Source organism: Botryllus schlosseri, chromosome 9 (assembly GCF_051294905.1).
Source record: "Botryllus schlosseri isolate E-star chromosome 9, Bs_hap1, whole genome shotgun sequence".
Classification (NCBI taxonomy): Eukaryota; Metazoa; Chordata; class Ascidiacea; order Stolidobranchia; family Styelidae; genus Botryllus; species Botryllus schlosseri.
Window position 1 is genome coordinate 6,467,094 of NC_137244.1, and position 13,298 is coordinate 6,480,391.

The 13,298-nt window shown below is 41.4% G+C and overlaps 1 protein-coding gene across 1 annotated transcript; it reads left to right on the top strand.

The window, feature by feature from the left end:
- Window positions 1-3,754: 3,754 nt before the first annotated feature.
- LOC145446458 (uncharacterized) lies at window positions 3,755-12,781 on the top strand. Its single transcript, XM_080324752.1, has 7 exons — window positions 3,755-3,906; window positions 6,946-7,125; window positions 7,426-7,605; window positions 9,411-9,599; window positions 9,700-9,828; window positions 12,438-12,563; window positions 12,632-12,781. The coding sequence occupies exons 1-7, from the start codon at window positions 3,825-3,827 to the stop codon at window positions 12,640-12,642; spliced, it is 897 nt and encodes a 298-aa protein (XP_080180878.1). The 5' UTR covers window positions 3,755-3,824; the 3' UTR covers window positions 12,643-12,781.
- The last annotated feature ends 517 nt before the right edge of the window (window positions 12,782-13,298 follow it).

The window sequence follows — 13,298 nt, forward strand, 5'->3', positions numbered from 1 at the left end:
TTAGATTTACCGGTAGAGCTGAGTGAAGTGTCTTTAAAACGGGAGGGCCCGTAAATAATGATTAAACATCTTCGGGCGGGCGGAACCGTTGATATGACTTCGTTACATGATGTTATTTCGTGACTTCCAGTCTGCTATATCAAAAAATATAGAATCGCCCAAACGTAGGCTTCTAAACTAAGAGAAGCACACGATTTCAAATTGGTATTTCTTCACTGGCATAAAATTTTTCCCAACGGGATGGTATTTGTCTTGTGAGGTTCAGATTGCAAAGACAGGAACATTCAGCGCCAGTAATTTAGGCGCCAATGGACAATTAAACCTATATGTATTTAGCATATATATTATATAGCGAAGTCTTTGATCTGCATAAGGGCATAGACCTTTTCGGCCAAGCTTTTCTCGCTGCCAATCGTTCTGGCACAGTTCTCGGAGTAGCATGTTATATGGCCTAAAACTTGATTGTATGTCTTGGTGGGTCGTGGCGCGGTAATGGCCCAATACCCAATAATAAAGACAAATGGCTACTTGAATTCGCGCGCAGCGCGAAAAAATTTTGAAAAAATTGCATAAATTTTCAAAAAATACTCTATGATTTATGCTAATTCACGAAATAATTTTGGGCCCCCTTCGAGCTCGGGCCCCCCCAATTGGGGGGTTTGGGGTGCGGCAGTTACGGTGCTGTGTATGTCGATCGTGATGTTGTGTGATTGCGGGTCAAGCTCACAGCAGAGAGTCACTAAATATTCGCAAACTGAAAGTTGGATATTTCAAGCAAACTTTTGTAACAAATCAAGTAAAATCTTTGACATTGTCAAGGTGCATGCTCGTTTTGAGTTGGTTTTTTATGCTGCCGGCGTCATTCGTAGAGTGGCCCGCAGTTGGAATGCAATAAATTCGAACCAAGGATGTCATTATGAAGTGAAAATTGTAATATATGAAAAAGGTTCACAGTGTGGAACCTACCAAGGTTCTGTTGTGAACGCGAACCTCTAAATTCCCGAGGTTCACACTAGGGTTGGATTATCCGGATACCGGTTAACCGGTTAACCGCAGGTATTTTCACTATCTGATATTCGGATATTTTTCTGCCGGTTAACCGGATAAAAAAGAATCGTTGCTAATGCATTTTACACGTTTTAGTAAGCTTCAATAAGTCGTATTCAGTGTTGGCGCGGCCGATTAACGATACGCGTGTTGCCAATTAGCGAGATGCGTCTGTACACATTGCACAATGTAATGTGACGCGATCTCCTGCTGAGAAGATCGTTAAATTAGGTCATTGATTGCCGCGCGCTCGGCTATCGTCTCTGACCTGATTTATCGCGTCTTCAACAAGCCGATAGTTCCACTGGATTGAAGAATCGCATCTGCAATAGGCCATGTGCAGTGTACACACTATTCCATCGCTGCCCTGCACAATCCCATCTTCATTGGCTTGGTGCTCACGATATTATCGTTGACCTACACAATCGCATCTGCAATAGGCCTACGAACGATATAATCGCTGGCCTAACCATCTCGGACCCAGCATGCATTGGCTCCTATCTCTCCTTGGCTTGTTGACGATATGCCGTTAAGTGTATTCTAATTAGTGATTCTGAGAGTGACACCGCGAAACTGAATGACATCGAATGTTCGCAAAAATGTGCGTGCGTGCAAGCGTAATTGATTTCCGCTGATGATTAATTCGAAAAAAAAGATCGAAACCCCCTGATTTTATTTCAATCCCCCTACATTTTCGGCTGGCTGCGTGCCTGATCACGTGAAGTAGAGCGAGGTATCATGTCGGCATCAATTCCAGTATCAGCTAGTCGTCTTTCTAGAACTCCAAACCTAAACATAAGGATGGTCAAAAGGATGTAAAGCCGTTGCAGTTTCCGGCGTACGACCTGCCAACCTTTTGACTCTCTACGAAGCGCTGCTTTCTATTCAGCCCACTTCTGTGGAAGCTGAAAAAGCATTCAATGAACGTGGACTCTTTGTTACAAAATTCCGGTCCCGGCTACAGGATCCCACAATTGATGGATCTGTTCTTTATAAAGAGGGCATTGCAGAAGCGCAGTGAACATTAAATTTGCGTGGTTTTTCTCGTATTCGCTCACACTGCGCGCGTAGGTAGGTACTCTACAATAACACTGTGTAATGATTTTGCGATCCGTTTTACATGCAGACCTAATGAAATCGATTGTCTCACTTAGCAGTTATTATCCGGTTAACCGGTTAGATAAATTCCAAAATATCCGGATATATCCGTTATCCGGATAGTGAAAATTATTGATATCCGAACTAACCCTACTTCACACACAGAACGCGAACGTGAACCTCGCGTTCACACTATCCCGAGGAAACACCGTAAAGGCCGAAATCGATAGCCCGTTTCAATGTGTTGCGATCGTCCGATTTGTTAGCAAATAGTAAGGGAGGCAGGTTCGATTGTGTCTCACCTGGCTGTTTCTATGCGCTTGCATAGTATGTAATAAATCCGAATTTTACATTCCTTTGAAGGGGTTCCAGTGCTCTATAATTAGGATTCGCGGAATCGGTACGACAATATCATTCGATTGATATCAGTTATTGCGAATTCTGAGTTGTTAATGATGAATTACATTGTCGCAGGTGAGGCACGACCCGCCCGTGCCTCACCTGTGTCTCACCTCTCCTTTCGCGCTGTATTTTTAAACAATAGATATGAAAAGTGGTGATGTTGGATTAAGAAATATTCAAATTCAGTTATTCATGTATATTGACGGTAAATATCAGTAATCATTGAAGATTTTCACAATTTTACTTTACTCATCCTGGCGACAGGTGAGGCACAAAAATATAACAGTGAAATGCGACATGCGAGGTAGACGGGAGGCTCGATATGACAAAGTCTTCAGAGCCGAGCCACCCTGGACAGGAGCAATTTTCACAGCTGATAACTAATAAATAAAAATAAAATTTACTAAGGAACGAAAAGAAAAATAAGACACAGTATCATGGACCAATTCGAAATACAATGCAAATACAATTTAGCGGTAGTTAGAGATAAGAGAATGAAAACATCGTTTTTTAACAGCACAGTAGTCTAAATTACGTAGATTAGGTGGTAGATTATTCCAAATATTGACACCAATAAAACTGATTGAATTTTGTACTACACTGGTAGAGTGGTGTTGCACAGACAGAGATAAGTTAGAAGAAAATCTGGTATGATGTTGGTGGGTATCTGAAGGTATTTTGAACAGATTATCAAAATATAGTGGCAGTTCACCCTGATGATAGCTATGCATAAATTTCATCACCTCAAATTAGAAAATGTCTTCCACTTTCAATATTCCAACGCTTCGTCCTGGCCAGCAAAGTGGACTTTACGAAAATTTTCCTAGTGGTACCTTTGCTCCCCCTGGCTTGTAGCACCATCTTGCAGGTTCTTGTGCGAACGCGCACACGAACTATTGAATTATAATCAAAAGGTTCACATACCTACGTAAACGCAACGGTCGCCATCCCTCCTAAATGCGGAGAAATACTCAAAATCCCGTTTGATTGCAACGACCTTTTATCAAAGAAATAATCGCGTTTCCTTTGAAAGGCGATTAAATCGAAACTTGATCAAGTAATGGCGGTTTATTATGCCATTCTTCAGAAGGAATGGCAATTATGAAAACAATCAGCCCGAATCGATATACACCTTGGCCATAATGACGCATGGCTTGCCAGATTTAGGAAATATTATTCAAGAATAATTTCTCTCTCACATTATCGGCTCGTTAAAAACGCTCGTTGTCACCTCCCGCGTATCATTCTCGCAGAGTCATCTCAACGTAAAGAACACAATGGTATCGAAAGTACCATTCTTACTCTTCTTAACGTCAGGAATAATTGGCTTCACTGGTATAACGGCGTTCGGCAGTCAGAGTAAGTGAATTATTTCGTTTGCTGAAAATAGCAGCTGCTCTAGTTTAAGTTAATGGGCTTTTACAGAGACTTCGTCGACTTGAGTCAGACCTGTACTGTACATTAAAACAAACTTGGAACTTGTGGGAGAATCATCATAGGCCAATTCGTGCCTTATTTAGAAGAGAGAATGTGATCGAATGGGATAATTTCACTGTGACAGTTGAATAAACTATCATCCAGTATTTATTTCCATTTAGCATGATCTCTGAACGAAAGCATTTTTTATAAGCCTAAAACATCTGGAAAGTCGTTTTCCATGAAGTTACTAAGGAAATATAAATTGTTGTTAAAAGAGCTTGCTGCAAACAATGCTAGGTACTGTATCCGATTTCGAGCATTACGGGCAACATTATGGCATGTGTTCAGTCTATTTAGGTTTGGTCCATAGTTTGACCAGTTATTAGCAAACGCGGAAAGCTTATTTCACATGGTATATATGAAGTACATTTTTCTTCTGCCAACTGAAGAAAAGTATCGTGCCTGCTTGATAAACCACGTTGCATGTAGTATTCAGCAGTACCATTTGACCAGCATCTATAAATTCTGAAATGTGACCATCTGATTGTTAGAAATAAGCACGTGTCGTATTACCGAATTTCCTCATCAGCTTGAGTACTTTTGTCTTGTCACAAAATGCGCTGTTCAGTAGCAGTTGCACAGCATACAAAACGTGTAATCTTTAAGACAGAGTGGCCACACAGCCAGGTTAGGCTATACTTTAACGCTGTAAACAACTCTGCCTTACATTCACAAGGCATGTTAGAAATTCCATACGTCGCGGTCATGGTCATACAAGGAAATACTTAATTTCGCCGCAAAATTGCCGATAGATAAGATTTCCAACTCCGAGGTATACGAACTCCGTACGAACTCCGGTATTATATAATCAAAATCGAGCATCGGTGTGTGTACGACGACAGAATTAGCATACTGATTACCTACTACCCTCATATAAATTATGTTGATCTTTAAGCACAGCTCAATTGATTCGTACCTTGATGATGTCCTATGCGTCGAGTTACAGGATTATTGTTGCAAATCTGAGTTTTTCCTAATGCCAAATTTCCTACATCACGTTAATCCTTCCCTATGGCCCCCAACATGGTGTCCAGTTGTTCACGCACCCTTGAGGATCCGTGATATACTGTTACACTGCTTAGCACATGATAAGCTTGGTCGATGATGGAAAATTTGTAGGTATATCATTTTGGTTTGGGGCTTTGTAAGCTTGGTAATTTTTTGAAATTCGTCCGTGACGAACAGTTTAGGAATCAAGGTGCATTTGAAATTATTCAATCGGACGTTTAATGGAAGTATAGACTATCATTACGCAAAATATTATCCACTTGTCCAAATCTCGTAATTAGTAGAAAAGTACGTTGCGGAGAAAACGTCTCAAAATAATTGTAATTGCACGTTCACATTTATGATTCCTTGCAATTTGTGGTATCCAAATTGTCGGCTGTTTTTTGCGCGGCGCCAAAAGTCGTGATGCTATTACTTCGTAGTATGCATGACTGCATTTTCCAATAGTTTTGTTTTGGCTATTTTCAGTTCGAATGTATTTCTTTCTGGGGGAAAGCAAACAATAAAAATATGATGGCCCTATGAGAATTTTAAGTCTAAGCATTGGTGTCTCGTAGATACAATTCACATCCGTATGCTATTCCAAGTACATGTCGGCCATTCAGGATGACCTATAGCAGCTCTGCAGGTCTTTGTCACATCATTGTGCTCGTGCCGTCCATATTGGAACACTTGAAACTGTGAAAATGATCAGATGCATATCGCTTAGCTCATCGCTGGCAATTGTTCACTGGCCAGTGGCCACAGATGCTGATTACACTGTTGCATGACTGTTAAGACAGGCCCTTGACTGCTGATTTTTTAGAGAAAATTAGAAAGTGCGATGTTGCCAAATTCTGCAGCATTATCAAGTAATTGCTGCACTCGAAATATCTTCGTCCACGTAAGACAGCAATTTGATTCGCTAATTGGCGAAAGGCGAAGTGGACGATTGCGTCATACAGCAACCGTCCAGTATTATTAAGTTGAAGGATCTGATAAAATCATGCCACATCTCAAAATAAACATGATGGTCATATCCCGCGAACGACCGAGATTATCTCTCCTGCTATACCTTACACGTAATCACCATAGCGTGAAAGGCTAGTTTTCTGATTGGATAAATATTTTGATAGGTCAACAACATATATTGTAGCCACAAATTCCCTCTGAAGCTGGAGTTTTACGACAGTTATTACATACAAATCGCATATTGCAGTATGTGTTTAGCGCTCTTGCATTTTCGCTTACACAGTTCTTTATTGTGTCATGCCTGTGGTAGAGGTAGGGAGATAAAAGGTCGGGCTGATCTCTAACTTCTTCGTGATAAATCATAAAATTTATCTAACAATATGCCATTCTCATCCACGTCGTACCAAATGCTAATTGCTCAGATTTCGGGTAATTCACAATGCACCCTGTCAGTCGCTTTATCAGTTGAATAAAACAACAAATAATAAACGATTTGTCGGATGAATAAATCACCATTGACATGTTTCAACACTTTTTAATATCATGCATTAAATACGACTTTCATCGATCATTTTTAATAACCTATTGCTATCAGTTACATATGCCGTTCACCATGCGCAACCTATACTCTCGCCATCGCTATTATCCACCGCCGTCGCTGAGTTCGTGATAAGTTGTAATAAGTTCATTTAGTTACTGCTTGATTTGAATTTCCTGACGACCGTGGCGCACAAGGCCGTAAATGGCGAAAAGCACCACTCATATTTGTAATAACAATAATAACATGTTTCAATCCAATCCTCCATAATATTATCCCATCTGAGAGCGTTGAAGAACACATATTATTACAAATATTGTATACAATATAGTCTTCCGTGATTTGCATAAGGAGATGTTTAAGTGGGTGGCGGTGTGAAATAGCATTACAGCCAAATATCTAAACTGTGATCTCAATTTCAGTAACATGTCATTATCCGAGGATACCGACTGGGTGTGGAACTGCTTGTCCTCCAACTTGCGCGAATCCGAGGCCGATTTGCACCGCAAATTGCGTACCGGAGAATATATGCGCCTGTCCAAGCGGATATGTCGAAAAGAGCAGCACAGATAGAACTTGCGTCAAACTAAAAGATTGTATTAGTGAGTATCTGGTGTATCTAATGGAAATTAAATATGAAGTAGAAGTTATAATGAGTGATCTCGCTTTAGGGTTAAATCGTTCTATTCATTTCCATTCAGTCTAATATTGATACCCCAATCATAGCGTTATTTAGGGAATCAGATTATTCGTGCCCGTTAGGGGGATATAGGCAACGCGAGAGATGGTCCCTGTAATATACTTTCTTCCGCCATGAAATACAACATCTTGTAAGAAGTGCTCCCATATTATTGAAGCCCAACGTGTATATAAGCTATATCTTATCACACTTTTCGTTTCAGCGTGTGCATACCCATCGATTCCGGTCAAGTGCACCTCTGTATGTCCACCAACATGTAACTACGATAAGAGAACTTTATGCTTTCGAAAGTGCGAATCGGAGTATGTTTGCGGATGTCCGGAAGGCTACGTTCAGAAGAGCGCGAAGGACAAGCAATGCATTAAGAAAACTCAATGCGAACGTCAGTTGGTACAGCTCTCTGGTTATTAGCCTTTACTAACTTGTGGCAACTTACAAGCATTCGCGGAATCACAAAAACGAAAATCTACCACAATTTACATCTACCTATAAACATTTTATACATTGCTATGGTTTACTCATGAACAGAAAGAACTGGGCATCAACAAAGTGGTAAGAAAGCAAAACCACTAAAAATGACTTATAGGCCTACACAAAACGAAAAGATCATTATAATTTATATATAGAATTGGCATTTAAAAAGGACAGGGTTTTTCTTTCGAACAATAACCTCCGGTGCTTACGCCACTGAGGCGAAGTGAAGAAGAGGCATGCACACAGAAGGAAAAGTAATGCAGAGAATATAAGACGCAAGCGACAAAATGAGGTGGCATGTGGCGGAGAGTGGGTCGATGTTAGGTCGTGGTCCTTTAATCCTGAATGCTGACTATAGTATTCATTGTCTATTTACCTTATTGTGAGTTTAAAAACCAATGTTGCGATTTCCTGCTAAGCTCACTGCTAAATGGTGAAATGACCAAACTATTAAATTCTCATTTTACTCATTCAGTTCCTCTTTAATGATGCTGATTTACATGGCTGACGGATAAATATTCTCTGTATCGATAAATTGTATGTCTGTCAGTCAGTCAGTCCGTCCGGCCGCCCGATATGTTGGTTTGACCAGCGACCGTGAGCATATGCATTCGATCTCACGACATAAACCCCGCGCTAACATCTCGCGCGTATACATTGCCTACGTACCAACGCGTATAGGTGATTGGAATGGACATAGCGGAAACATATGTTTTCTCAATTGACCATAGGTGAGATCACCGGTTCCACGCTTAATCCACGGTTTGTTTGTTTGTTTGTTTTGGGGTATTCATGGTGTTTGTCGACTACTATGGTCATTTACACCAGGCCGATATTCTTCTTATTTTCTGTAACTGCCGACTTATAGCACGGCCCACCTCTAGGCTTTTGTAAGACACCGCTGACGCGGATGAGGTGGCGAGGAGGAGCCTATAGGTAAACCTCCAACACTTGGGTATCGGAATTAGGAAGTCGACCTCGGTCGGACTCGAACCCGCACCCATTTGTGTTGCAGCCGCGGATTATACCACTGCGCTATCTCGCCACCTTAATCTACGGTGGTCAGATGTATTCCACCGTTCCACAAGGGTGTGATCAGTATTCTCACCCCTGTTTCACGCTAAAATGGGGGGTGGCACAGGATGTTTCACCGTATGTCAGAGGTGAAACATCCATCTCCACCCCTGTTCCACGCCAAAACCCACTCTTATTTTTTACAGTGTGCACACGACATACCATCAGAGCAGTCACATTCCACTACTGATTCGGTACTTATTACCGGAGATTAAATGATGGACGTGTCATAACAAATCATATTTATGACACTTGGATTATATGTTGATTGATTAATTTTACATGCATCATCGAGATGCGTGTGAGACAAATTAGAGCCGTTTCAATATGGCGCCCTGCCGGATTTTGTCAAGTGGAACACTCATCGCAGGGGTGTCCAGTCCAGCCTATGGCTCGCGTTAAGGTTTTGATAAGGCCCCGCGGTGATCTTAGAATACTCTTTGCTTCCTCTGCCTATTTCTCTACTGCACATTGCAATAGTTTTCAACCTTGTGCATCGAGCATTGTTAGAGTTCGATGAATGAAAATGACTCAAAAAACAATGTCGGTTTGTAAGCGTCACTTTTTCTACAATGGTATTAAGAACTGTTATAATATTTCGAATAACGACACTAAACTGTTTGAACCGTCTCTTTACAGCGCTATGCGAAAAACCAAAATCGTTCGCGGAGTGTGCATCTTTTTGTCGCCCGACCTGCGACAATCCAAAGCCTGCTGCATGCCGCCGAAGCTGTGTCAGCACGTGTATATGTCCGGATACAATGGTCCAGAGAAGCGACCAGAACACAACATGCATGTATATTCAAGATTGCCCGAATGACGGTCAAGGCAAGTGACAGAGTGCAACCCGTGACTATGCGCCCTAGACTTAGGACTCCACCCTTGGTAGCGTCCGACACACCATCCTGACGTTGTTTCATATTTCCAGGGACCGGAGATACATGCGCTCAACGATGCGATCGCGGGTATGATAAAAGTAGAAAATGCCAATGTGACAAAACATGCAAAACCCACAAAGATTGCTGTGACGACTACGAAGATATATGCGTTCGACCAAGTACGTGTTCTTGCCTCAAATCGACGTACCAACAATTTTATTGCTATTAGGTTTACATTTAAACAACATAGCCCTTGTTTAAACCATGTTTTTAATTTAATTTTTGTTAGTTTTCTTAACCATTTGTCAGTTGTGACATTGTTAGATGTAGGGTTGTGTTTAAAACAAAAATCAATTTAACACAAACATGTTCAAAACAATAGGCCCTCGTTTAAAACATGTTTTTTTATAAGATATGACGTCACGCATATTAAATTGTGACGTCATAGTTGATTAATATTCACAAATGAAAATAGAGGGTAAAAATATAGCCCCTGAGACGAAATAGGCTTCCGACCCCTGTCATATACGCACCAAGAATATCTTTAACCAGGGCTACATCGTCTTGCAGCATTTTTACGGTCGGCGGTCATCATCATCAGAACATTCATTTCGTACCAACTGATCTATATCTACGTACTATAGCTGTTGAACCGACTATTTTGAGGTTTCCAACCATCCCAGTGACCTCCTGACCTTTGTCGCGTGGTAATCGTCGTCCGAAGGCTTATACAACATGTTTTTGGTGGAAGGTATTCACACAATTATGGTATAATTATATCACTTGAAAACATCACAATTATTTTAAAGCCCGTTGTTTAAAACTGTTTAGAACATATTTTAAACGAAGTGTTTTAAACAACCATTTGTTTCAAATGCAACCCTAGTTATACGGCTCCATGAGAATAACAATTGGAAGTGTGGGATCAATATGGATCCGTTGACGAAGAAGGTTTCTGATCCGTATAAGCAGAACAAAAATATATTTGACCAGGACTGCATAGCCATGCGGCATTTTTATGGTCGTCGGCCATCATCATCAGAACATCCAGTCCGTTCCAGTGATATAGTTATACGTGCTATAATTGTTGAACCGACGGCGATTTCGAGAGTACCAACCATTCCTTATGTGGCGCGATAGCGTAATGGTACGATCCACAGCTACCACACCAATGGGTTGCGTGTTCGAGTCCGACCGAGGTCGACTCCAAAATTTCTACCTAAGTGTTGGAGGTTTATCTAGGCTCCTCCTTGCCATCTCATCCGTGTAAGCGGTGTCTTATAAACGCCTAAAAGTGGGACGTGCAACAAGTCGAAGCTACGGAATTATTATTATTATTATTACACGGGTATTACAGTGACGCTTATCGCCGTTTAGGCCTTGTGCGTCACGACACAGATATAGGTACAGTTCAGTTTCATAGTACAGTTCAGATTCATCGTACAGTCAGTATCTTCAACATCATGCATTGCTTCGTTGGACGACTTTCACTCAGCGCATTCACTCTTTCACTCTTTCTCTTGCATGCGTCCGTCTTCGGGTCTCAGCTGCCGACTTTATGAGAGCGTGGCTTGCTCTGTGTCTGGGCTTTTTAACACACTGTTAGTACAGTGGGATCGACGATGAGGAGCCCAGATAACCTCCGACACATAGAAACATGGTAGAGCCGAGACTCGAACCAAGAACCATTGGTGTCGTGACCGCGTCGCTTAGCACACTGCGCCACTCGCTTCCCCAAGCTACGGAATAAAAATGAAGCAAATCGGCCTGGTGTAAATGACCATACCAGTTGAAAAATACCATGAATACCAAATAAAAACAACAACAACAACAACAAGCATTCATTATCGTATCTACGTCGACTATCTAGTACATGTCTCTGTCTTTTCGAAAGTTATTTACACAATTCTGGCATAATTCCTGTTGATTTATGTGCAATCCTAATTCTATGAAATACATGCTGTTGGTAACAATAGCGCTCTTACTAGAGTCAATGACACGTATCTGAGCTTTGACATGAAAATACCGGATATTCCATCAAGATATAGGTCCTGGATTCTGAAAATAAGGGTAGCGACACCAAATAGGGCGATCAAACACAATTCGAGGTCAGAAAGGCGTGAGAAGCCCTGGTATACTGAATAATATATGAGTACTAAAAACTATTGTATTAATGTTACACCGGTAATGCTTACTACACCGTTTATATCGTGGCGAGGCTTTGGCTCATATCATTCGATAAAGCTATATATTACCACGACAGTCGAAAATGAATATCCGTTATAATATGGTCTCTAGCGTGATTTGAAACTAAAGAAGTTTTATTGATAAATAAATGGGATTCTGCCGAATAAACTATTTCCGCTACGAGTTCTGGGAGAATTGAGCACGGATAAAATTGTACGCTTTGCAGGAAACTTCTTACGTGGCATCTGTGACATAATGTGCAGGTTAAAACTCAAAAGGTGTGCAACCGCGTCGTCTGGTCGAGTAAAATCAATCGGAATAGCTCGAAAGGGGTAATTCTTTTGAAGTTGCCGTCGGTGGGTTACAGAAATCGAATTCGGGCCGAGAATTTACGAATCCATATACATAGCAAGAATTGTCCATGCCGAACCGAGGGATATCCAGAACTAGATTGTAGCTATCCCTGGGTTAACTAAACGCTTCCTGCTGGCTCCATTCGATATCATATTGGGTGTAGTGTAAATCGCCTAGTATGAAACTGTCGGTTGCGGGTCTGTAACGGGTTGACTAAAGTAATCAGTATTAAATTATATTCTACCAGAGAGTTGCGAAGGTCAATGCAACAAAGTCTATGACAGCAAACGCACTTGCCAATGCGATATACATTGCACGAAAAACAAGGATTGCTGCGACGACTTCTACGACGAGTGTAAACGATATGATGAAGGTGAGGCCACGAACTATACGATATTGCTGTTAAAGAAACTGTATGATCAAATGACGTTTCGTTTGTAGATGATAAGTGAACTGCAAGCAGCAGGTTGTTGGTGCGTTCCAAGAGAGCTAAAGAGCGAACTGATCACCATCGTTTATGAGCTAATATGTCTATTGTTTATTTTTGAACCCGCTGTGATGGCTGTACAATATAAGACTCCTCTGATATGACATTGTATCCTTCACTTTATACGAGATGCCAGGAAATAACCCTCGCTTATGCTTCTCGATTCTCTTGCTGCAATGAAGTCACCACGGAATTGCTCGCCTACAGGTGCGCAAGCTGTGAGGAGACTAGTGTAGTCCCCCACACTGTCGTGGGGAGACCTAAAATATAATGCATACGGGTGCTGCTAGACCAGTGGTTCCCAACATTTTTCGACTCATCGCCCCCTTTTGAAGCTCCACACCGATCATTGCCCCCCCAAATATTGGGAAACTAAAAACAGCACTTCGTCACTCCCCCAACCCCCCCCCCCAGCCAGTGGGCCTTTTGTCGGTACATATCAGCTATATTCTATTTCATGTACTGTTTGGTGAGTTACCGTATTTCGCCTGAACGCGCGAAGCGCGACAAATTTATATAATTCATGTTTGAATTGGTCAATATGGTCGGGAATCGCATATATATTGCTATCAATTTTTTATCCTCTTTCTGCTCGCGTAATCAGATTAACCGGTAGAGCTG

What these genes read in the sequence shown, in the direction of transcription:
- LOC145446458 (XM_080324752.1), top strand. Translation starts at nt 3,825, where the DNA reads ATGGTATCGAAAGTACCATTCTTACTCTTCTTAACGTCAGGAATAATT. An exon ending in AACGGCGTTCGGCAGTCAGA is followed by an intron (nt 3,907 to 6,945) that starts GTAAGTGAATTA and finishes TCTCAATTTCAG; the next exon opens with TAACATGTCATTATCCGAGG. An exon ending in TTGCCCGAATGACGGTCAAG is followed by an intron (nt 9,600 to 9,699) that starts GCAAGTGACAGA and finishes TCATATTTCCAG; the next exon opens with GGACCGGAGATACATGCGCT.